Source organism: Entelurus aequoreus, linkage group LG09, assembly GCF_033978785.1.
Source record: "Entelurus aequoreus isolate RoL-2023_Sb linkage group LG09, RoL_Eaeq_v1.1, whole genome shotgun sequence".
In the NCBI taxonomy this organism is placed as follows: Eukaryota; Metazoa; Chordata; class Actinopteri; order Syngnathiformes; family Syngnathidae; genus Entelurus; species Entelurus aequoreus.
In genome coordinates, this window is record NC_084739.1 from 25,104,722 (window position 1) to 25,131,540 (window position 26,819).

The window sequence follows — 26,819 nt, forward strand, 5'->3', positions numbered from 1 at the left end:
TATTGCCATCAAATTGCAGTCTACGCGTATGCCATCTACTGGTCACACTTATCATTACACCATGTACCAAATAAAATTGCTTCAAGGTCGGTAAGCAAAACTGGAATTATTCTGTACATTAGGCGCACTGGGTTATGAGGCGCACTGTCGAGTTTTGGGGAATAAAAAAGGATTTTAAGTGCGCCTTACAGTCCGGAAAATACGGTGTATTAATATATGTATAAGTGTGTGTGTGTGCGTGTGCGTGTGCGTGTGCGTGTGCGTGTGCGTGTGTGTGTGTGTGTGAGAGTGTGTGTGTGTGTATGCTTATCTAAATAAGCGAGTACATTTTATGAATACCAATTGGTCTTTGTGTGTTGTTTGATACATATTAAGTAACCTCAGACATAAATTATTCCAACCAGTTTCACAATGTGTAAACAATTCTACATCATCCACAATTAACTATTAAAAATATATACATAAAATAATTGTTTGATTGTATATTGTAATTACTTTTTTTAGTATTAGAAAGATTAAACATTGAATCAACTTGATAGTGTGGATGGCAGTCTAGGATCTAGTGTTTACATCCAAAATTATATTTTATGCAAGCATTGTTTGCATATACAGTGGGGAAAATAAGTATTTGATCCCCTGCTGATTTTGTAAGCATACCCCCTTACAAAGACAAAAGTTGTATGGTAGGTGTATTGTAACAGAGAGAAACCAAATGTAAAGAAAAATCCGAAAATTATACTAAATAAAGGTTATGAATTTATTTGTAGTTTATTGAGGGAAGTGAGTGTTTTATTTTACCCTGCATAAATTCTGACCCCCAAAGACTGTTTACGGGCCCATGACACACACAAAGCAGTAGTTTCATAGGTGGGTAAAAAACACTTTAAAAAAGTGTATTTTCCATTCAAACTCACCACCACCAAAAAACTATCAAATGACCCCTGGTACAAGTTTGGAAGCAAAAGGCAAGGTGAGAAAGAGACTTGGAATAAACACAAGATAACAGTCAATAACACTCGCTCTGGTACTCAGTGCAAGATCTCACCCTGTGAGGTAATGATGCTTTTGAGAAAGGTGAGGGAACAGCCCAGAATTACAAGGGAGGAGCTGGTTACTGATCTCAATTGAGTTGGTAGAACAGTCACTAATACTGTAACACACTTTGCTGTAATTGATTGAGACCTGCAATGTCGCTCTGAACAAGGAGACACATGTACAGGCCCATCTGAAGTTTCACCCGGATGACTTAAACAAGTCTTGGGAGGATATAATGTGGTCAGATTAGACAAAAATGATCTCCTTGGCATTAACTTGACGAGTGTTTGGAGGCAGAGAAACGCTGACCCCAACCAACAACAGCATCCCTACAGTCAAACATGGAGGTGGAAACATTCTGTATTTGGGTATTCTCTCTACTAAACTCCTCTGAAGATAATTGCAACCCTGGTGACCAACTACAAGAAATCTCAGTGCCAACTAGGGTTTTTCCAAGTGCTGAGCTAGTAGGTTTTTGCATTGGGATCATGTACTTATTCTCCTCAATCAAATACAAATTATTGTCAAATCTTCATTTTAAACATGCTGTCACCCTTGCTTACATTAAACCTGCCATATAAACTGTAGACAGTTCACATATTTAGAACAGGATAAACTTACACAATGAGCAGGAAATCAAATACTTAGTTACCCCTCTGTTTTCTGTTTAATTCCACTTCCCTAACCTGATCGCTTCTGTTTTCTTCTTGTTCCCGCAGCAACAAAAGCTGATGGATTTGCACTTTACTTTTTGGGAGAATGCAACAATGTAAGTATTAATATCATTTGAATTTGACACATTTTCTTAACAAGCCTAATTGAGTGTTTGACACATCCGTCTCACTTTCCTTTCCTTTCCCATGCTTCCACTCAGACTTTATGTTTGTTCACCCCAACGATGGCCAAGGGTGGTCCCCCAAGCCTCATCCCCTCGGGCCCCATCACATTTGGAACAACCATTGCAGCTCATGTCGCCAAGACTCGCAAAACACTTTTAGTAGAAGACATCATTGGGGTAAGGTTGTTATCTGTAAAGTCCATGTTGAATAAGTCACGGCCAGGACCAATGGGCTTTTGTGAGAATTTAGTAAGAACATGTTCAAAAAGTGGTTGTGTCGCATTGAAACTGGACAACAAGTGCATCATTGCGTCATATTTTGCTCTATTTCACAAATTCAAGGATGACATTCTGCATAATTCAGAAAGATTTCTGCACCTTACCTCGCTTATTTTTTAAATACGTTCCAGGACGAGCGCTTCCCAGACGGCACAGGGCAAGACTCAGGGATCCGCGTTCATTCTGTCTTGTGCCTTCCCATCCTTACGGCCATCGGGGACCTCATTGCAATCCTGGAGCTGCAACGGCAGTTGGGCAAAGAGCCCTTCAACCTCAGCCACCAGGAGGTCAGTTCCACCACAAACAAAACACACAATTAGCACACTGGAGAAATGCCTGTTTTCCACCCTATTCTGGAATTCATGCAACTGTATTTCTTGCATTCTAGGTTTTTCTATATGAAAAATAAATAATTCCAATAATACAACACACATTTATACATGTAATTTATATGAAACAATACTGGCACACATTTCAACTCAGTCATCTCTACACTCAAATTTAACTAGTGTGACAAATCACAAGCATATCTTTAAAGTCTATGGTCCTGTTAGGGAAATTTGTCTTGAACAACTGTGCCCATAAAAATAGAAAACATGACCTATTTGCACTACAATACAAATGACAAAAGTTAAAGGCCTACTGAAACCCACTACTACCGACCACGCAGTCTGATAGTTTATATATCAATGATGAAATCTTAACATTGCAACACATGCCAATACGGCCGGGTTAACTTGTAAAGTGCAATTTTAAATTTCCCGGGAAACTTCCGGCTGAAAACGTCTAGGTATGATGACGTTTGCGCGTGACGTCAAGGGTTGAAGCGGAAGTATTGGGACACATTGTATCCCAATACAAACAGCTCTGTTTTCATCGCAAAATTCCACAGTATTCTGGACATCTGTGTTGGTGAATCTTTTGCAATTTGTTCAATTAACAATGGAGACTGCAAAGAAGAAAGCTGTAGGTGGGATCGGTGTATTAGCGGCTGGCTACAGCAACACAACCAGGAGGACTTTGAGTTAGAAAGCAGACGCGCTATGTGACGCTACAACGCCCGCCACCGCGTCGCTGTCCTCACCTTGACTTCCTCCGTCTCCGGGCCGCCGACCGCATCGATGATCGGGAGAAGTCCTTCGTCGCGCCGTCGATCGCTGGAACGCAGGTGGGCACGGGTCGTGATGAGCAGATGAGGGCTGGCTGGCGTAGGTGGAGAGCTAATGTTTTTAGCATAGCTCTGTCGAGGTCCCGTAGCTAAGTTAGCTTCAATGGCGTCGTTAGCAACAGCATTGCTAGGCTTCGCCAGGCGGTACAGCATTAACCGTGTGGTTACAGGTCCAGAGTTTGGTAGTATTGTTGATCTTCTGTCTATCCTTCCAGTCAGGGGCTTATTTCTTTTGTTTGTATCTGCATTTAAGCACAATGCTATCACGTTAGCTCCGTAGCTAAAGTGCTTCGCCGATGTATTGTCGTGGAGATATAAGTCACTGTGAATGTCCATTTCGCGTTCTCGACTCTCATTTTCAAGAGGATATAGTATCTGAGGTGCTTTAAAATACAAATCCGTGATCCACAATAGAAAAAGGAGAGAGTGTTGAATCCAATGAGCCCTTGTACCTAAGTTACGGTCAGAGCGAAAAAAGATACGTCCTGCACTGCACTCTAATCCTTCACTCTCACGTTCCTCATCCACGAATCTTTCATCCTGGCTCAAATAAATGGGGTAATCGTTGCTTTCTCGGTCCGAATCGCTCTCGCTGCTGGTGTAAACAATGTGCAAATGTGAGGAGCCCTTCAACCTGCGACGTCACGCTACTTCCGGTACAGGCAAGGCTTTTTTATCAGCGACCAAAACTTTATCGTCGATGTTCTCTACTAAATCCTTTCAGCAAAAATATGGCAATATCGCGAAATGATCAAGTATGACACATAGAATGGATCTGCTATCCCCGTTTAAATTTCAGTAGGCCTTTAAACTTCATAAAGTTAAAATAAAGAAAATAATAGGAAATTCATTCAATAGTGTGTTCTCTAAAGACTTAGGACAGGGGTGTCAAACTCGTTTTCGCCAAGAGGGGCCACATCGCAGTTATGGCTGCCCTCAGACGGCCGCTTGTGAGAGCAAATAATATATGAATTTGCCCCTGCATTTTGATTATTATATATATTTTTTACGCACGCTGTAAAAAAAAAATCTGTAGCTTTTACAGTAAAAAAACTGGCAACTCAGTCATCTGGATTTTACTGTTGTAAACAGTAAAATTAAAACATTACGGTAAATGGAAAAACAGTACCATTGTTTTTTTACAGAAAAAAACTGGCAGATTTGTCGTCAGAATTTTACTGTGAATTCTACAGTGGTTTTTACAACGTCATACTGTAAATGGCAAAACGGCACCGCTGTTTTAAAAAAAAAAATCTGGCAACAGAGCTGCCAGTTTTTTACCGTCAAAAAAAATGTGCTACCCTTTTTCCGTGGACAGTAATACATGGTAACAACAACAAGCGTAGATTTTACAATTAAAAAAGAGCTCAGTTGACAGAATTTTCCATTAAACAAACAGTGGTAGAGTTTTTTTCAATGTAGAGTAATATGCTGTAAAAGAAAACATAAATTTTTGCCTTAAAATCTATTGTCAATTTTACATTGTACCATTTGTTGGATAACTTGCTTTGAAAACATAGCTCATGCAGATTACAGTATTTGTTTTTACTGTAACCCAAAAATTGTTGAGAAAGTATGACGATACAGTATTGGTTGCAATATTGGAAAATATTTAAGTTGAAAAAATACTTTATTGACGCATATTATTTTTAAGCTTTTGCGGGCTATATAAAATGATGCAGGATGCCAGATCTGTCCCCCGGGCCTAAAATTTGACACTTGTGACTTAAGGCATGATCTACTAAGATCCAAATAACATGTTCTAAACAGCATGTGCAAACTATAGAATTGTGTGTACTTTTAGTGGCTGTGTTGCCTGTGATCTATTAGGACTGTGTGTACAATTGACAACAATTGCAAAAGTGGTGCAGATCAATCTATTTAAATGAGCATTTTGATCAGAAACCATTTTTAGCTCGATTGCGTATGCAATGCAACAAGGTGGTGGAACATCACAATATAGAATCGCATTTATGCTTTTGGAATGGTACAAACGCAAGAAAATGCATATTGCAAAAGGTTTTTTCATACAGTAGATATATTATAATGATATATTTCCAAAATGAAAAAACAAATGCCATTTAAAAAAACACCAGCAGACACCCAAACGCATCAATTCAATTTATTTTAATCAACCCCTTAAGTCATCCAGTAGCTATAAATTATAAAATGATATTGTTGCCTAGACAATATGTCAAATATTTTAATTTATGGCTGTCCATATATATTGACAGGCACACGTAGGACAAATGATTCTCTGTCCATCAGCGTGATATAATTCCTTTCTCACAGTCGTGTGTGTAACTGTGTCAATTTGCAAATAGATTTCAGACGTGCTAAATAAATACAAAAAAATATAGTGTGCCCCCAGAACAGTTTTAGACTTATGCCCCTGCTGAATGATTACATATGCATCGTCCCCTCCCAGTATTGTGGGCGTTCTGATAATCATCATATATTCTGCCTATGTATAAAGACAGACATGCTAAAAGGATTGCACTCCTTATTTTGATCACTTAAAAGACACAATTCTCTGCCTACGACCTTAGTAGATCTTTTTTGTGTGTGCATTCAACTTTGTACATGTTTTAATACACACACACCTTTGGTAGATCAGGCCCAGTTTGTAATTTTTGGACTATAGAGCTCACCTTAATCTCAGCTGTGCCAACTTAATTTTTGGACAAATTAAATGTTTTATATATAAAGGCCACACAAGTCTATGAGCCGTGGGTATACACATTAAATCATGAAATATGATGGTGCTTGTGTTCATTCGCAAATTTAACAAGATACAGTGCCTGTAACACGGCATACAACAACCTGTCGGAGAGGTCATTGAGCGTTGTCTTCGTCCTGCTCCTCTGCACTGCAACCACTGAAGTTGTCTTCTTCAGTGTCGGAGGCAGGTCGCCGCTGGGCTTTTGACGTCTTCTTGGGCGTGCGGCGGTCCGGCCTTTCAGGGCCCATTGGAGGTGATAGATATCCGTTCTGTGCGGCACTGTTTCCTTTTCAATGGCAGGGTCGATTGCCTCCAACTTTGGGTTGCACCATGTACATTTTGTCGTGTATAAGCCATGATGAGGGTGAGTCCATAATGCGTTAAATGTCTGACAGAATAGTTATATGAGTGTGTTTGATTTAATGTGACCAATTTTATTGGTCCACTGTGACCAGTTCTGCAATTTCATTGTCCTGATGTGACGAGGCTAAATTTATTGGCGGAATGTGAAACTTATGACCCCGGAAAAAAATCCATAAATTGTATGCATTGTATAGGCCGCAGAGTGCAAAATGCGGGAAAAAAGTTACGCTTTGTAGTCCGGAAAATACGGTAAATAAGAAATTAACAAGTTAGTTCTTACAGAAGATAGCCGACAAAAATTAATAACACACCCTTTGCTATTGTTGGTATTAAGACATTTCTTAAAGTTTCTTAAAGTTTTTTTGTATGTAAGCCCAACATTACTTTTTTTACAGTAGTTGCAGCATTTCTACCAGTACATGCAATGACTGAATTATTTGTCATAATGTGATTGAACATCAACAGCAAAAAATTATTATTAAAAAGCTTGCAACATTTTTTGAAATGTTGAAATGCTTTTATTTTTTTCAGGTTGCAACAGCTAACCTAGCGTGGGCGTCCGTTGCCATTCATCAAGTGCAGGTGAGCAAATGTCCACAGAGACTCATGCACACACTCTGGCAAATACACTAGAATGTGCTGTACCTGAACGAATACCTGTTTTGGAACAAGATAAATTCTGATTGGCCCCACTTTATTCTGATGTTAGTGCCTTTGTTTGTTCTGGTTATTGCACTGCTGTTTTTAATGGGGAAATCCACTGTGTACAAGAACAGGGTTGCGACTGGGCCCTGTCCAATCAACTAAGCCACAGTTTCAACAAACAGGTCTCAGAGGACGTCATTACGGCCAGGCATTGTTTTTATACGAACCCATAGCATAACACCTCAGAGAAGAGCTGTCCCACTGCAGGAGGGGCCACGGTGGACCTCTACATAGCACTGCAGAACACTGCACTCCTGGGCTGGCTGCTTGCTGCAAAACACAGTCACTGTAGACAGACAACTTGGCATGTTTACAGTACAACCAGGATGCTGCATGTGTGGTGTGGGAAATGTGTGATTTCACGTGTAGCCTGACCTACTTCTTCTTCTTGCTCTAGGTGTGCCGAGGCCTCGCCAAGCAGACCGAGCTAAATGACTTCCTACTAGATGTGTCAAAGTAAGAGCCTTGTTGTTGTCAGACTGGTCAATAGTGCTGCGTATAGTCCAACGTGTGAGAATCAGCATGAAAATAAATTATTGTAATCGTTGCTTTCTCAGACAAATTAAATCCATCATCAGAGCTTCCCTCTCAATGTATAATTTATTATTTTTCTCACAGAACATACTTTGATAACATTGTGGCAATAGATTCTCTACTTGAACATATTATGGTAAGTGTGCTTCTACAAATTTGTTTCTCTTCCTTGTTCTGTTTAGTCCAGGGGTGTCAAATGTACGGCCCCAAGCCGGATCAGGCCCACAAACAGATTTTTATCCTGCCCGTAAGATGAGAAGTATAAAAATGAGCTGAAATTATTGAATTAAAGAAACTGCTGTTCTAAATGTGTCCACTGGATGTCACAATAGCAATTTGTAGTATCCCCTGCTGCAAGAGCGCACATGACTTCAGAGGGGGCGGAGCTATGCGCCCTGTTAAGATAGAGGACTGGGGACACATTATCTGGGCGCACATAAATATGCTGAAATAATATATATCTCCTCCTAACTTCATGTGTGATTAATAAAATTAAGTTTTGTTGTAGATGATGCTACATATGTACAGAATAAACCGCATGATGTTAGTACATCAGTTAATGAAAATGCGTAAATTACATTAATAACATCCTGTAATCTGATTTTGATATTACTATTTATTCCATCCTCTGTTAGATTAAACATTAACACCAATGGGAGCATTTTAAAACCCTGCCAGACTCAATTCCACCTATTTGATTGATAAATAGTATGACATCATTAATTAAGAAAGCATAAATCACGACAAATGAAGATATACTACTATTAACCGCAACATTTAAGTGTAAAAAAATAAAAACAAACTATGATTTGTACTTTTCAGATTGTGTTTGTTCTATTTATAAACAAGGAAAACAATCTGAAGTTATCTCAATTTTTAAGTTATCACGCCATGATTTTACAAGTCCTGAGCCACTTAGCAATAGATTTTCCTCCATGTGGTCCCTGAGCTAAAATGAGTTTGACACCCCTGGTTTAGTCTGTGGTCAAAGATGCACATATTACTTCTGTTACAGTATATTACTACATATCAGGGCTTATCAACTGGGGGCCCGGAGCCTAAATCCTGCACGGGAATGACACCATACTGGCCCCCGAGTTGAGTTCAAAACTTAGGCAGACAAACATTTCTGCAACAAATTCTTAAAAAGTTAAAGTTAAAGTACCAATGATTGTCAAGACTGCAGAGCTCCTGTTGTATAGAGGAACTTTGACCACTGTAAACACGTTGGCAGATCATTGCATTGACATTTTAACCACAGTGGGGACAAACATTTGGTTTACATCACTGGGGTATTCCTCAGGGCACCCTTTTAAGTCCTCTCCTTTTTGTCAGTTATTTTTCATAATGTGATTCATGTAACTAAGGGGTAGCTGTTGCTTGTTTAACTTCAGATACAGTCAGTCATCATTTGTTCAAAGTCTTTAGTTATTCTAGTATTGTTCCTCAAGGTTCCATTTCAGGTCCTCTCTTTTTTAACATTTGGGCTATTTAACTGGTGGTCCTCAAGTTCAGTTAAAAAAACTTGTGAGACACTCACATTTTAGCAGTAGATTCTTAAAAAAACACTGGAGTGCTCTCATAGAGATGATTTGCAGAAGGTCATTAAAAACAGCAGAGTCCTTTTGTAATTATGACAAAATAAATGTAAAAAAATAAATGTCCACTGTAGTGGACCTTGGTTCTCCGTAATATACAAAATAAGACCTAATAGTGGAGAGAGAAGTCCGGCCCTCCGATCCTTAGCTTTTTGGAAATATGCTGTACTTTTTTACTGTCCCGCATTTTTTTCCCACAAGAAATATTAAAAAATGAAAACACAGTGAAACCTTGGTTGTTAGTAATCTATTCCGAAAATGCTTGACAGAAGTTAAAATGACTAATTCTGCTGCCTGCTGGTTTGTTTCACCTTTGAAGTTCTGCAAGTGTGTCTGATTTAATCACATGTACGTGTTTGACATATATCACCTTTAACTACAGTATGCTGTCTTTGCAGATATATGCAAAAAACCTGGTGAATGCCGACAGGTGTGCACTCTTCCAGGTCGATCAAAACAACAAAGAACTGTATTCTGACCTGTTTGATATTGGCGAAGAGAAAGAAGGCAAGCCGGTCTTTAGGAAAACCAAAGAAATTAGGTGTGTAACATCCAATTGTCCCCTTACTGCCTTCAGCTACAATTTGCATAACTTCTTAAAAGTTCTCAGTTTCGTTTAACAATAATTGATGCTGATAATGTGCTCTGCTCCATGCACTTGAGATACTAAATATAAATGTGTCTGTGAGTTGTTGTGTTTAAATATCAATCCTAGAATGGATTGGCATCTTGAGTGACTGTTTCCTGTGTCCTTGCAGGTTTTCTATAGAGAAAGGAATAGCTGGCCAAGTGGCTCGGACAGGGGAAGTCTTAAATATCCCAGATGCCTATGCAGACCCACGGTTCAACCGGTAAACACCATTTTTTAGTGACGTGACTTAATTTAGGCAAACACCTCACCTTTGTAACGCACTGTAAAGTCAAAAACTTAACCGATTTCATCTGATTTGGCAGAGAGGTGGACCTCAAAACCGGCTACACCACGCGAAACATCCTGTGCATGCCCATCGTGAGCAGGGGGACTGTTATTGGTGTGGTGCAGATGGTGAACAAGTTAAACGGAAGTGCCTTCACTAAAACGGATGAGAACAACTTTAAGATGTTTGCTGTCTTTTGTGCCCTGGCCTTACACTGTGCAAATGTAAGTCAACTATAACTACACTCAAATACAATGGTCATTTTGTACAAAAAAATACATATGCAAGTGTTCATTGCTTTTTTTTAAATGAAATTCATTGCTGTTATATTGTCATTTGAAAAGTTCCTTGACATACCCAATATGGACAAAAGTATTGGGACACCTGGCTATGACACAAGAGGTGGAAAAACAGTTTTTGATCTGGGAAAATGTTAATGTTTACCGTATTTTCCCGACTTTAAGGCGCAATAAAAATCTTTTTTTTTCTCAAAACTCGACAGTGTGCCTAATGTACGGAATAATTCTGGTTTTGCTTAACGACCTCGAAGCAATTTTATTTGGTACATGTTGTAATAATAAGTGTGACTAGAAGATGGCAGTCAAACATAAGAGATACGTGTAGACTGCAATATGACTCAAGTAAACAACACCAACATCTTATATGTTCCATTGAAAATATAGAACATTACACACGGCGCTCAAAAATCCATCAAAATGTTTTAGTACGACTTTGGTAAGCTATGAAGCCGCACCGCTTGATGGATTGTAATGTGCTTCAACATACAAGTATTATTATGGTGTGTGAATAAGGTATTACATATTATCTGGTGTTTTGTTTCGCAATATTATTCAAAAGCAACTTTTCTTACCTTCTTGTACCTGCTGATCTGTATTTGGGATCTGCATAAATCCTGGAAAATTGCATGCTTCCGCCTTTGTAGTCCGTGCCAACGCCGTAGTCGATAAGCTTCTTTTTTCTACGTTCTTGTTATGGGACATTTATCCTCCGCTGTTGCCATTTCTAATATAAAGTAGTGTAAAGTTCTTACTTATATCTGTCAGTAAACTCCCCATGAAAGCGCTAAAACATACCGGTGTAGTGAGTTCACATTATTCACCCAAGGATCTTTAGTTATTAGAGAGTTCCGGTCGGACGTTTTTTTTATAGGACACATTTGTGGCGTGATTGTTGTTTTCGGATGAGGAGATGCTGCTCTGTTATTGATTTAAGTAAAGTCTGAATGTCATTAAAACAGTTAGCTCCATCTTTTGACACTTCTTCCACTCCCGTCCTTCCACGCTACACCGCTACAAATAAAGATGGCGGGGAGAAGACGCTGCCGAAGTTGAGCTACGTAAATAAGACCGCCCACAAAACGGCGCATCTGGAAGCGACTGTCAAAAAGCGACTTGAAGATGATCTGTAAAACATAATCTATGCAACATTTTGAAAAAAGATCGAAAATAGACCATTCATCTGCAATGCGCCTTATAATCCAGTGCGCCTTATGGTCCGGAAAATACGGTATATTGCACTTTTGGACCATGATTTAATACCTCCATCCATCCATCCATCTTCTTCCGCTTATCCGAGGTCGGGTCGCGGAGGCAGCAGCTTAAGCAGGGAAGCTCAGACTTCCCTCTCCCCAGCCACTTCGTCCAGCTCCTCCCGGGGGATCCCGAGGCGTTCCCAGGCCAGCCGGGAGACATAATCTTCCCAACGTGTCCTGGGTCTTCCCCGTGGCCTCCTACCGGTTGGACGTGCCCTAAACACCTCCCTAGGGAGGCGTTCGGGTGGCATCCTGACCAGATGCCCGAACCACCTCATCTGGCTCCTCTCGATGTGGAGGAGCAGCGGCTTTACTTTGAGCTCCCCCCGGATGGCAGAGCTTCTCACCCTATCTCTAAGGGAGAGCCCCGCCACCCGGCGGAGGAAACTCATTTCGACCGCTTGTACCCGTGATCTTGTCCTTTCGGTCATAACCCAAAGCTCATGACCATAGGTGAGGATGGGAACGTAGATCGACCGGTAAATTGAGAGCTTTGCCTTCCGGCTCAGCTCCTTCTTCACCACAACGAATCGATACAGCGTCCGCATTACTGAAGACGCCGCACCGATCCGCCTGTCGATCTCACGATCCACTCTTCCCTCACCCGTGAACAAGACTCCGAGGTACTTGAACTCCTCCACTTGGGGCAGGGTCTCCTCCGCAACCCGGAGATGGCACTCCACCCTTTTCCGGGCGAGAACCATGGATTCGGACTTGGAGGTGCTGATTCTCATCCCAGTCGCTTCACACTCAGCTGCGAACCGATCCAGCGAGAGCTGAAGATCCTGGCCAGATGAAGCCATCAGGACCACATCATCTGCAAAAAGCAGAGACCTAATCCTGCAGCCACCAAACCAGATCCCCTCAACGCCCTGACTGCGCCTAGAAATTCTGTCCATAAAAGTTATGAACAGAATCGGTGACAAAGGGCAGCCTTGGCGGAGTCCAACCCTCACTGGAAACGTGTCCAACTTACTGCCGGCAATGCGGACCAAACTCTGGCACTGATCATACAGGGAGCGGACCGCCACAATCAGACAGTCCGATACCCCATACTCTCTGAGCACTCCCAACAGGACTTCCCGAGGGACACGGTCGAATGCCTTCTCCAAGTCCACAAAACACATGTAGACTGGTTGGGCAAACTCCCATGCACCCTCAAAGACCCTGCCGAGAGTATAGAGCTGGTCCACAGTTCCACGACCAGGACGAAAACCACACTGTTCCTCCTGAATCCGAGGTTCGACTATCCGGCGTAGCCTCCTCTCCAGCACACCTGAATAGACCTTACCGGGAAGGCTGAGGAGTGTGATCCCACGATAGTTAGAACACACCCTCCGGTTCCCCTTCTTAAAGAGAGGAACCACCACCCCGGTCTGCCAATCCAGAGGTACCGCCCCCGATGTCCACGCGATGCTGCAGATTCTTGTCAACCAAGACAGCCCCACAGCATCCAGAGCCTTAAGGAACTCCGGGCGGATCTCATCCACCCCCGGGGCCTTGCCACCGAGGAGCTTTTTAACTACCTCAGCAACCTCAGCCCCAGAAATAGGAGAGCCCACCACAGATTCCCCAGGCACTGCCTCCTCATAGGAAGACATGTTGGTGGGATTGAGGAGGTCTTCGAAGTATTCCCTCCACCGATCCACAACATCCGCAGTCGAGGTCAGCAGAACACCATCCTCACCGTACACGGTGTTGATAGTGCACTGCTTCCCCTTCCTGAGGCGGCGGATGGTGGTCCAGAATCGCTTCGAAGCCGTCCGGAAGTCATTTTCCATGGCTTCCCCGAACTCCTCCCATGTCCGAGTTTTTGCCTCCGCGACCGCCGAAGCCGCACACCGCTTGGCCTGTCGGTACCTGTCCGCTGCCTCAGGAGTCCTATGTGCCAAAAGAACCCGATAGGACTCCTTCTTCAGCTTGACGGCATCCCTCACCGCCGGTGTCCACCAACGGGTTCTAGGATTACCGCCACGACAGGCACCAACTACCTTGCGGCCACAGCTCCAATCAGCCGCCTCGACAATAGAGGCGCGGAACATGGTCCATTCGGACTCAATGTCCAGCACCTCCCTCGTGGCATGTTCAAAGTTCTTCCGGAGGTGGGAATTGAAACTCTCTCTGACAGGAGACTCTACCAGACGTTCCCAGCAAACCCTCACAATGCGTTTGGGCCTGCCAGGTCTGTCCGGCATCCTCCCCCACCATCGCAGCCAACTCACCACCAGGTGGTGATCGGTAGAAAGCTCCGCCCCTCTCTTCACCCGAGTGTCCAAAACATGAGGCCGCAAATCCGACGACACAACTACAAAGTCGATCATGGAACTGCGGCCTAGGGTGTCCTGGTGCCAAGTGCGCATATGGACACCCTTATGTTTGAACATGGTGTTCGTTATGGACAATCCGTGACGGGCACAAAAGTCCAATAACAAAACACCGCTCGGGTTCAGATCCGGGCAGCCATTCTTCCCAATCACGCCTCTCCAGGTTTCACTGTCGCTGCCAACATGAGCGTTGAAGCATATATGGCATGTTTTTTAATACCTTGTTTTAAGAAATGTGTCTTGATACCATACCGTGTAGGTTGGATTTGTCAGGAAGTTCCTGCATTTTTTTAAAAATGGGCAATTCCATCAAATTGGTGCCATTTTCTTGTTGAAGCTCTCTTAAAATAAAACTAAATGTGTGTCTTTTTTCAACACTAAATATGATAATACAAATATTGGTTGGACTATTCAAAATGGGCATCGGCCCATTTTGGGCACCTTTATTTGTTTATTTTTTGACGAGGTTCCCAAGCCGAAGATGACTGTTGAGTTACAGGACTGAAAGTAACAGGAGTGGGGTTTTATTATAGAATGAGCAAATACATGAACAATAACTACATGCCATATATGCTAATAATCACACTACATTGATTCAACAAAAAATAACATTTAAAGAAAATAAACATATATAATCATTAAGATAGTGAATATGTTAAAAAAAATCAAAAAAATCTGAAGGATAAGGAAGCGGCGACGGGGAGCATATGCTTTTTTCCAGTGTTAAACATAGTTTAAATGCATCATTTAAATTATATTTACATTACTATGCAAATCAATGTCCAGGACACTTTTTAAATAAAAATAATATTTTACAAAGACCATCATGTCCTGGGTTTGGAACTGTTACTGATTTGGTGGAATGGCCCTTATACTGAACATACAGCATGTATTGTCATGCTTTCATCTTTACTCAATTATTTTTTCTGTGTCTTTGTGTAGATGTACCACCGAATTCGTCACTCTGAATGCATTTACAGAGTGACAATGGAAAAACTGTCTTACCACAGCATCTGCACCTCAGAAGAATGGAAAACGCTCACTCAGCTCAACCTTCCCACTCCCATTTATAAAGAGATCGAAATGTAAGTGACCGTCCTGGAATGCTTTATAGGCTGCAACTAATGAGACCTGTAGAAATGGCTAGGCCCTGTGGTGAACAGTGCTCTTAAAAAATATTCTGACACTAAAGGTGTTAGGGCTGTCAAACGATTAAAAGTTGTAATTGTGAATACTCGCGATAACTGTAATTAATTTGTAATTAATCGTGATTAATCACAGATATAATTTGTTTTATCTTTAAAGTCCGCTGTATGTTCTTAGACACTTGTCAGTCACTGTCGTCAGGAAGGATGAACTGAGACACAAAGACAGTAGAACACGCCCAAGCACCAGTCCGTCAGGGAACACTACCGGGTGTAACATCCTGCCTTTCGTCTATCAATATCAGAGTAATTTAGGTAACAAAACGGGGATAAACATCAAACATTTCACTTAATGTAACGACACATATAGTTATGCTGAAAACAAGCAAGAAAAACTAAGAAACATTTAGCATACTGGATTGGTCTCACACAAGGATATACAATATAGAAGTTGAAAAGAGTAATGTATGTAGAAAATCTCTCTCGTCTCCTGGGCTGAGGGGCAGATGATGTGGCGAGGGGGTCAAGAGGGGCAGATGATGTGATCTGTCAGGTTCTTCAGCTGTAGTGCAGAGGGAGAGGTGGTACCAGGTGTCCCCTCCACCAGCCAGTCGAAGGGCGTGGGACGTACGTTCCACGACCTTGAAGGGACCAGTCCACCTGAGCTCCGTCCACTTGCGTTTGATGACCTTGATCTTGACCCTCTCAGCGGGCGGAAGGGAATCTGTACAGAAGAACTGGCACACAAATTCTGCAATTTTTTGTGTAAAATACCATTTTGGTTTTACGCTGAGTCCTCCTTCCATGGTGGGCTGCTGGTCCTGTGAATGGACATACCTGTATGCAGCTCATAGGGTGAAAAACTCAAAGGGCGGTAAAACAGTTGTATTCACGGACCTTCGAATGATCATTAACGCTAATTGCAACATGTCAATCCAATTAAATTTGGTCTGTGCACAGATTTTAGCCAATTAGTTTTTAATGTTCTGGTCCATCCTTTCAACCTTACCTTGGGACTCAGGATGGTACCCCAAACCTGTGTTCTAGTCCGAAAGCCTTTTCGACCAAGGCTAAGTGAGTATTTTATTTTTTTTTTTAATGGTTGCCGTTGTCTGACCTAATCTTTTTGCGGAAACCATGTCGGGGTACTAGGTCATTCACAAGTCATTTAATTACTGATATTGCATCCTCTTTTGAGGTTGTTGTTGATTCCGGCCAACCACTGTGATTGTCAACACAAGTCAGTACGTACCTTTCCCTTGTACCGTATTGATCATATCAGTGAAATCAAAGACTATACATGGTTCACACTCACCTCCTCCATATTCTAAATTTGATCTACTAAACTACTATTGATGTGTAAAATCGTTATTTTCAAATTAAAATTAGTTATAACTTCTTACCCACGGGAAAAATGTTAAAACTATGGAATGTGTCAGAGTCGGAAGATTGTCGATTTTGTTCCAAGGAGTCTGTATCCACCCTCACTCACCCCCTTCTGTTTCTGAAAAAAAGGACTGTGTTAGTCATACTATCACTTTCAGAAACATCTGAGAAAAAGGTCAGCTAATAGTCAAGTAGCGGAGGACAGGTCATGTTTGAGGTCAATGATTGTCTCTTCAGCCTCTATTGTCCACTGGGGGGGTGGTGTTAGGGTAGGGGACCCCTTAGCAATATCACAATGAACTCAAACTCATCTGAACCCTAACTTTTATGTAACTTATTCAATATGGTGAAAGTAACAAAATATGCTTATATTTATATTGTCACCAATACTAGAAAAATACTACCCTTATGGCGGATGCTTTAGCAATAGTATTTTGAAATTTTACCACACCTGGTGGCCCCAATAATTCATTAAGTCAAGCTTATGTTGTAGAAAGTTGAATGATGCAGACACGTTTGTTACTGAATACTTTCTATCAGACTTCTGTCTTGACGACTATGTGTATGTAATGAGCAACTATAATTATTTGATATGCTTAAATGTGTAATGTGTCGTTTTAGCTCAGCTATTGTGTAGCTGCTAGCTCCTCGTAGCCTACAGGTGTCTAAAGTGCAGCCCATAGTTATGTGTTTAACATAACCATGGGCTAAACCTAAACAATTGAAAATGTGGTATTTGGGTGTCGGTGTAATGTTTGGCAGCTACGCCGTGTCTTATCATTGTACCTAAGTTCTTTGGTTTTGTAGGCGAGACAGAGAGCAAGGGAACAATGTGGGACACTATTGTGTCGATCTTATACCATGCTAGCTGTTGCAAAGATAGGTCAACATGAGCAGCCACACCTTTGAGTTCCAACATATATAAATAATCATAACATATGGCGAGTCGGATGGCAGAACACACGGAAGCATCTCAGCCAGTCAGGGTTTTCACTGTTAGAGCAGTTGGATGTCAGCCATTCCTGTTGTTTCAGGCTGTGGTATGAGCTCATGGAGGAGTCTTGGTAGTGGTGTCGCAGCTGGGTGGTTCAGCCGTCAGGTAACACCAGGAATGTTCCTTCTTTGCAATTTGAATGTCAGGGTACAGTCTGTAAAGGAGGTCCAGCAATCTGAACCGGAAGTGGTTTGGTGACAGGTAACCTTCTTGTGACCCCAGCGAAGCCTTCGACCTTTAAAGAGGAAGCACACAGTTTTTTTGGTACCTCTGCATTCAGAATCGAATGGGTGGCTGATAAAATTGTCCGTTGACACTCATGTCCAGCAGGGGTCCTGTCGGTACTTCCTGCTGCGGCTCCTGATGTGGGCGTCCTCTTACACGCCTTCGTGTTCGTTTGTTGGCACGACGGAACCTTTCCTGTTCGGAAATGTTCGGACAGTCACAACTCCAGTGACCAGGCTGGTCACAGCCGAAACAGTGTCTACCCCAGACCGGCTTTGAAGCATCGTGTTGTCCACCACCCGAGTCCAACCGCACGTCTGTTGAGGATTCTTTCCTCCACCTGTTGGAACTCAAAAGCAAGGTCACCCACTGCTGAATATACCCTAGCTGATCTTTGACCTTTTGGTTCTTTTAACCTTTTATCTTCAGCGATCTGTAATTTAAGTAGTCGTTTCCTTGTTGCTCTGTCATTAGCCCTATTTTGCATGGGATGAATAAAATGTCCTGCCATATATTGTTTTTGGCACCGTGTATATCAGGGTTAACTTTGTCCAAAGTGTTTGGCCAAAGGTTCCCTCCCGGAGGTACAGGTGGGAAAGCAAGGTCAACAATGGCTTGCATGTATGCATCGGCAAGAGACTTATATTGTAGTATGTCCAAAGTGTTAATGTCATGTGTCAAAAATGTCTGCCGGAGAAAATGGTCAGACGTGTACAAGGGGTTAATTTTCGGAGGCAGGATTAATCTTAGAGGGGGCGTGTTAATACCTCCTTCTCTTGTCACTGGAGTAGGGGCGGTGTCCTAGTCAAAGTCTGGGCGGGTCGTTTGAATTGTCTTGCGCATGCGCGGCAGACAAAAAACCAATCAGTTCATTCTGTCATTAATCATCGTTTCTTTTGCTGCATTTCGTTTTTCCACGTAATCCCCGTTTACTTTTATCATACGCCAAACTCTTAAATTCTCTCCGAGTGTTCCATTTTCACCAGCGCACACACACACACTCAGCAGCACACACACACACGAGCACGCGTAAGCACTCCCGCACACACACACACACGAGCACGCGTAAGCACTCCCGCACACACACACTCACACTCAGCAGCAAACACACACACACGAGCACGCGTAAGCACTCCCGCTCACACACACTCACACTCAGCAGCACACACACACAGGAGCACGCGTAAGCACTCCCGCTCACACACACTCACACTCAGCAGCACACTCTCTGTGTTTCACTTTACCATAAAACTTCCAGTTACTTTTTTTATTTTTTTTTATTTTATTTTACCAGACGTTTGAGTTCACGACTTTTCGAGTATTGTAAACTCCCTCTTAACCCTTTCAAGGAACGTTCTCTTTTTTTCTTTCTTTTTTTTCTTTTTAAACTCTACCTGCTAATTCCATTGTCGACAACCGTCCATTCAAGCGTTCAACAGTAATGATTCATCACATTCCTCCCCCGCTGCCATCACATTTCTGTTTGTCACACTCCAAGGCCATTGTGTCCATTTTTATTCAGGGGCCTCGAACCCCTGAAGGCCTTTAAACCCCAACCCATACGGCGGCCTTTAACCCCGTTAAATATATCGTACAATATGCAGGCCTCTAACCTCCATATCATACGAGGGCCTTTAACCCGTTACTCTTTTAGGCGGCGACCAACTACCCAGGGTGAGCCACACCCAACTATTAGTTCACTCGTCAATGAAACTGCCCGTCACGGTAATCGAGACACAATGGCGTGAGTTGACCACTTATTTACAATTTTAATGCAATGGCAGGCTCGGCAAAAATGCAATCAATCTATCAAAATCACCAATCTGTGCCTGGGATTACAAAACAGTGTTTGACTTACAGACTTCAGGACAGACTCCTAAAGCAGATTTTATATAAAAAGGCTCTGCTCACCTTGATTGGCCATTTGAGTCTGTCCAGAAGATTGCAAGAAGTCATCAATCAACAGCGTGCCATCTCGGACGAAGCCCCCAAATTGTTGCGTCGACCAGCATTCCTCCAATGGGGAATTCAAATTGCTAGTCTCTCCCAGATTCTTTTTATGGCAATAAACTGATGTTTATATTCAATTAACAGGCAGCAGTTGGTATTTTGTGGTTTATTCTCCAAGCTTAGAGGACAAACTGAGACCAATCCAGCACACCAGCGTTCCCCAGCCCGGTCCAGATCGGTCTAGCTCGGTCTTCCCTCCACCTCCTGTCCCCCCAAGCTCAGCACTGCTCTGTGCTCCTTATCTTAGGAATGTTATGGCAGTCTCAACAGCGCTCTGCCTATCTACTCAAGGACACTCGAATCCAAGCACTTTGTACCACACGAGACATTAGCTGATGTAAATATGACTATAGGAGTTTAGAAAGAAGTAACACTTAAATATGGATATGATTCTGATCTGCTTCCCACACCGTCCATTTATTTACGCAACAACAACATTCTCTAAGTGGAAGTTTGTCATTTGTGAAAACATGCCTGTTTCAGTGTAGAAAGTGTAGACAAGCTTACAAAAGGCTAGCGCCTTTACACCCATAACTATGCGATGAAGATTATTTAATTAAACAAATACAACATATGGGAGCACGTTTTTAGAGCTTTTTTTCATTTAACCTAAAAAAAAAAAGTGGAGCACCACAACCCTGTTGGAGTATTTGTGCTTGTAATGTTTCTCCAACAAAGTGTAGAGAAGAACGAGGTTGGTTTTCACACGTGTTATGTCCCTCAACCAGAGAGCGCTGTCTCTTAAATTGTGGAATGGACAATTAATGGAATTTAGATCAGAGATCACCTTCATAGTCTTCTTCTGAGTAAGATGGCTGAACTTGATATCAGAGGACTTTTTTATGTTTTTCATTGTCAAATTGTAAGTATTAATGTTGAATTCACAATTCAAGAATCCACATGAACACAGTGCCAGCAAGATGAAAGTGAAAAAATAGAGAGGTGAATCTGAAAAACGGAAAGTTAAAAATAAAAACCTGTGACACTTTAACGCAATGATTTTCAAACTGTGGTACGTGTACCACTAATCAGTAAAGAGAGAGTTAGGCTAACCTGGTTTCAGAATTGCAACCAAACATGGCGCCCTGTAGTCATATATATAAGATATATACTGTATATACATATATATAATTATATATATTTAATATACAGTATAGGCCAAACGTTTGGACACACCTTCTCATTCACAACAGAACTGATGGTCCCAACCCCATTGATAAAGCAAGAAATTACACTAATCAACCCTGATAAGGCACACCTGTGAAGTGAAAACCATTTGAGGTGACTACCTCTTGAAGCTCATCGAGAGAATGCCAAGAGTGTGCAAAGCAGTAATCAGAGCAAAGGGTGGCTATTTTGAAGGAACTAGAATATAAAACATGTTTTCAGTTATTTCACCTTTGTTTTGGTTAAGTACATAACTCCACATGTGTTCATTCATAGTTTTGATGCCTTCAGTGACAATCTACTATAATCAATAGTTATAGTCAGGCTAGTAAATAGTCATGAAAATAAATAAAACACATTGAATGAGAAGGTGTGTTCAAACTTTTGGCCTGTACTGTGTGTGTATATATATATATATATATATATATATATATATATATATATATATATATATATATATATATATATATATATATATATATATATATATATATATATATATATATATATATAAATAAATAAATGATAAATGGGTTATACTTGTATAGCGCTTTTCTACCTTTAAGGTACTCAAAGCGCTTTGACAGTATTTCCACATTTACCCATTCACACACACATTCACACACTGATGGCGGGAGCTGCCATGCAAGGCGCTACCAGCAGCCATCAGAGGCAAAGGGTGAAGTGTCTTGCCCAAGGACACAACGGACGTGACTAGGAAGGTAGAAGGTGGGAATTGAACCCCAGTAACCAGCAACACTCCGATTGCTGGCACAGCCACTCTACCAACTTTGCCACGCCGTCCATATATATATATATATATATATATATATATATATATATATATATATATATATATATATATATATATATATATATATATATATATATATATACTGCAGGCTGGCCTACAGATGTGATTCTTGTATTCCTCATTTTGTGTTAAAAAAATTTTAAAATGCGTTAAGTTGTGTATTCGTAAACTTGTCAATACAGTATTTTGGTTTCTGTGAAGGTATTGGTTGTCACAAAGAGTGTCTTTGATAGTTAGTTAACCTTTTTGTTTCAATAAGTGAAAAAATTAGAGGGATACACATTTCAAGCCAAATCTATGTAGAAATGATCATTGAAAGATGTTTTGATGGTGAACAATTCACACTAACGTAAAAAGTGTGACAACCAACCCCATTCTGTCCTACATGTTTTACACCACTACTGTGTCCAGTGCAGTCCACTCAGGAGAATAAGCAGTTGGTGTCCATCAACATTGTTTCTTCACACTCTAATGCAAATTTCTTATCCCGCATAGAATTTCAGTACTTTTTTTTGTGTGCTGTGTTTTGATAACTTTGTCATTGGTACGAAAAACATACAGGTTTTTTTTTTTGTTGATTTTGTCAGGCCACCCTCGTTGTGGAATGTTATGAAGTTATGGTTGTCTTTCTTGGACGAAGGCTGCAATCACTTGTGGTCCAGCCAGGGTGGGGCTAATGTCTATGTAGGGGAGGGGGTCATATGACAAAAAAACATTGACATGCCAATCAGACCGTTTAAAATGTCTCTTCCAGGTTCCACTTTGACATAAGTCCCTTTGAGGAGATCTGGCCTGCAGTCTTCATCTACATGGTTCACAATTCCTGTGGAAAGACCAGGTACTGTGCTGCGTTCTTCAGATGTCATTACATGTGTCATGTGATGTCCCCTTCTCGCTCTGTGTAGCTTTGAGCTGGAGAAACTGTGTCGATTCACCATGTCCGTTCGCAAGAACTACCGGCGTGTGCCCTACCACAACTGGAAGCATGCAGTGACTGTGGCCCACTGCATGTACGCCATCCTACAGAAAACCTCTGGGGTCTTCACAGAGCTAGAGGTCTGCTGCTCATATTTTTAGTAGAACTATTAGGAGCGTCTTCGGTGTGTGATGGTAGGAATTCTCTCTTGTTTTACAGAAGAAGGGACTGTTGATAGCATGCCTGTGCCATGATCTGGACCATCGGGGGTACAGCAACACGTATCTGCAGAAGTTCGACCACCCGTTGGCTGCTCTATACTCCACCTCCACTATGGAGCAGCACCACTTCTCTCAGACTGTCTCCATTCTGCAGGTAGATCAACTATGGAACACAAAAAATAGCGTGCGCAAAGGTAAAAAATTGTGAGTACTATTAGTGGGCGGGATGGGGGTGATCTACTAAGACGAAAGTGTACAATTGATAACAAGTAAAGTGGTGCAGACCGCCCTATTTAAATGAGGTTTTTGCGGGTACTATACCAACTAGAGGTGAGACTCTTTGGCCACCTTACGATTCGATTAAGATTACGATTCGATTTAAAATCTATTTTCGATGCATCTTTAATTTACGTATATTGATGCAGTTTTACATTTCTGTTTGTTTCACTAAATAAGCGTTTATCACTTGCAACCTTTAAAAACAGTGTATTTGTAATAAAAAACATTAATTCCCATTGCATTTATTAAATTATTGGAAATGTGTGCAAAACTGGAACATAAGTGCCCGATTGTAAAGGAGCTGGTCGGATCTCTCAGTGAGATCTGTCTGCATTACTTTATTTATAATAAATAAATCGATTATTGACACTTTATTACAATAAATAAATCGATTACTGATGTTTACTAATCGCCCATGTCAGAATTGCGATACATCTAAAATCGATTATTTCCCCCACCTCTATTACCGACTGTTCCCATGGAGACACTCCACATTAATTACATATTCTCCAACGGTTGAACCTGTGCTGTTCATTATGTTGTGGAATAATATGCAGTAGACAAATATAATATGAACCACCTGTTTTGGATGTTACAGTGGAACCTCGATTTACAAACTTAATTGGTTTTTGAACATGTCTCGTAAACCAAAAAGTGAAGTGAAGCGCTGTAAATATTTTCCGAATGCACTGTATATCTGTATATATATATCAAACCAACAGTGGTGTGCCGTTAGGGCCAGCAAGGCCTTCTCTGCTGGTCTAACATAACCAGAAATAATGATCATAATTAAAGATAAGTTTTTATTTATTTACTTTCCCTAAATATCGAAAAGTATTCATATTCTCTTCATGTCATATTATGCTCCTTCCAGCACTGTTGTTTTTAGGTTATAGAGTTTTTATCCAATCAGAATTCAGCTAGCTTATGTTGCCATGCTGTACCAAATCTGCCGAGCCCTTCAGAATCAACAATGCGGGCGTCCGTGCACTGTAAGTGAACTAGGACAAACATTTGACAGACAGTTGTGATAGCCAATCAGATCACGAGTTGTTGTCAGTAAGGGCTTCTCGCTGGCTTAAGGCATATATATATTGTGATATTATGAGCTACGTAACATAAGGACTCCATTACCCAGCATGCCACAGTAGTGAAGCGCATGCGCAGTAGCCTCGTTTTGGTTGTTAAATGTACCCATGCCGGCAGCTTGATGGTATCGATGAGCACGCTGTGGAGTAAACTTTAAGAATTCAGCCAACACACCTCGTCTGCATCTTTTATGATAAGACAAGACAACACATATATTTGCAAGGCCATTTTCAAGAAGGATATTTAAAGAGAAACTACATATTGTGAGACAATGTCGGCCAACCCCGGAATCTAGCTCAGCTGTCTCGGCGATGAAATGTGGGTTCGGATATTTTATTTCTTTATTTTTTCACGTTTAATAGGTTTTTTGCAATTGTAATTTTGACAGGACCACATAAGATGTTTTAATTGCTGATGCGGGTTTATTGATGTTTTTAAATGCGCCGGAAAATAAATTGTTTTGTACAATGCCCATTAGTGCGTAAATGTGTTTCTGTATAGTATTTCTCCAGCAATGGTCATATGGTGACATAAATGATGGTATTTTGAGAGGTAATCATTGAAGTCGGACATCACTGAAGGGCTGGGTGGGAAACGCACGGCCCGCCACTGCAAACCAACATAACAAGGGGATAATGGCTCATCGATCTTTTTTTTATCCAAACAACACAGCAACATTACAGCAAGCTTAAATGTCAACATAGACTAACACACAAAAGTCTTGTTGTTGTGCTCTAAAACCTTTCCCGCCACGTTGTTACGATAACAATCGAAAAAGGAAAATCATTTTACCTTGAGTCTGCGAATATTTGTGACATTGTTGAACAGTTTGGGGGTTTTGGAGTGATAAACAAGCAGTGGCTTCATGTAGTCACTACTAGCGGTAGCACAAACTAGCAGTGTAAGGCGATCCTTCAACCGCTTGTGTTCCGTTAGTGCCTTTTTCTTCGCTGTAATTAAGGTCCTCTGTGGCATCTTTTTTGATCTCATCACAATTGAAGACTCGCTGCAAAACAAAGCCCCCTTCGCTAATAAATCTTAACGGAATGTGCCGCAATCCGAAAGTTAACTAGCTAAAACACTAGTTCAAAGCGGTGGTTTAGCAACCTGAAGCTATACAGCGAGACTGTGAGAGTTTGGTCACATTTAAAGTGTTTCTGATCACACAAGGTGAACTCTAAGACATGCTGACACAGCTCTGACCTGCGCAAGGTCCGACAATTGTGCAAATAAACACAACAGAAGTGCCGTTTGCGGTTGAAACTCTTCGAAATGAGCCCATGTGTACAGGATGGGGGGCCAACATGTACAAGAAGTGATGTCATAAAAATGCCAGCCCTCTATGGCCTTAAGCGGCATGCAATGAGTGATTGAAGTGTCCGAACGCTGAGACATGGTTCGCCCACAGAAGGGGGACGGGTCCTGACCGATGTTTGTGCTTGCGCACCAAACAGCAGTTCAGAGTACCTGCCCTTTTTGGAGTCCTTAAAGAGAGTGCTCCCTCTGGTGATTCCCTTGTTCTACTGGGGAACTTCAACGCTCACGTTGGCAACAACAGTGAGAACTGGAGACCTATTTAATTGTGTTTCTCACCGTCTTTATCAGACTGGTGTTTTGTATTGAACTTTTGTGCTCGTCACAGATTTTCCATGACAAACACCATGTTCAAACATAAGGGTGTCCATATGTGCACTTGGCACCGGGACACCCCTCGGCCGCAGTTCGATGATCGACTTTGTGATTGTGTAATTGGATTTGCAGTGTCATGTTTTGGACACTCAAGTAAAGAGAGGGCCGGAGCTTTCAACAGATCACCACCTGGTGGTGAGTCGGCTCCGATGGCAGGCCCAAACGCATAGTGAGCGCCTGCTGGAAACGTCTGGCAGAGTTTCCCGTCAGAGAGTTTCAATTCCCACCTCCGGGAGAACTTTGAACATGTTACCGCAAGGTGGTCGGTGTCTGCCGTGGTGGTAATCCCACAACCCACTGGTGGACACCAATGGTGACAGGTGCCGTCAAGCTGAAGCAGCAGTCTTATCGGGTCTTTTTGGCTCATGGGACTCCGGTGGCAGAGGACAGGTACCGACAGGCCAAGCGGTGTGTGACTTTGGCGGTTGCAGAGGCAAAATCACGGACATGAGAAGAGTTCAGAGAAGCCATGAAAAACGACTTCCGGATGATATAGTGAGGATGGTGTGCTGCTGACGTCGACTGGGGATGTTGTGGATCGGTGGAAACCTCTTCAATCCCACGTACACGTCTTCCAATGAGGAAGCATTGACTGGGTACTCCGCGGTGGGCTCTCCTATGTCTGGGGCTGAGGTTGCCGAGGTAGTTAAGAAGCTCCTTGGTGGATGAGAAACGCCAGGAGTTCCTTAAGGCTCCGGATGCTGTGGGGCTGTCGTGGTTGACAAGACTCTGCAGCATTGCGTGGACATCGGGGGCGGTGCCTTTGGATTGGCAGACTGGGGCATTGGTTCCTCTATTTAAAAAGAGGAACCGGAGGGTGTGTTCCAACTATTGTGGGATCACACTCCT

The 26,819-nt window shown here is 41.9% G+C and overlaps 1 protein-coding gene across 5 annotated transcripts in view; it reads left to right on the forward strand.

The window, feature by feature from the left end:
• pde10a (phosphodiesterase 10A) overlaps positions 1-26,819 on the forward strand; it is a 228,080-nt gene that overhangs the window by 186,551 nt on the left and 14,710 nt on the right. For all 5 annotated transcript variants that reach the window (XM_062058413.1, XM_062058408.1, XM_062058412.1 and 2 more), the window contains 13 exons: positions 1,755-1,804; positions 1,910-2,050; positions 2,284-2,439; positions 6,937-6,987; positions 7,508-7,566; positions 7,729-7,780; positions 9,641-9,783; positions 10,001-10,093; positions 10,197-10,383; positions 14,978-15,120; positions 22,531-22,614; positions 22,682-22,832; positions 22,912-23,067. In XM_062058413.1, the coding sequence (XP_061914397.1) occupies positions 1,755-1,804; positions 1,910-2,050; positions 2,284-2,439; positions 6,937-6,987; positions 7,508-7,566; positions 7,729-7,780; positions 9,641-9,783; positions 10,001-10,093; positions 10,197-10,383; positions 14,978-15,120; positions 22,531-22,614; positions 22,682-22,832; positions 22,912-23,067 (1,466 nt within the window). The remainder of the gene's footprint in view (positions 1-1,754; positions 1,805-1,909; positions 2,051-2,283; positions 2,440-6,936; positions 6,988-7,507; positions 7,567-7,728; positions 7,781-9,640; positions 9,784-10,000; positions 10,094-10,196; positions 10,384-14,977; positions 15,121-22,530; positions 22,615-22,681; positions 22,833-22,911; positions 23,068-26,819) is intronic.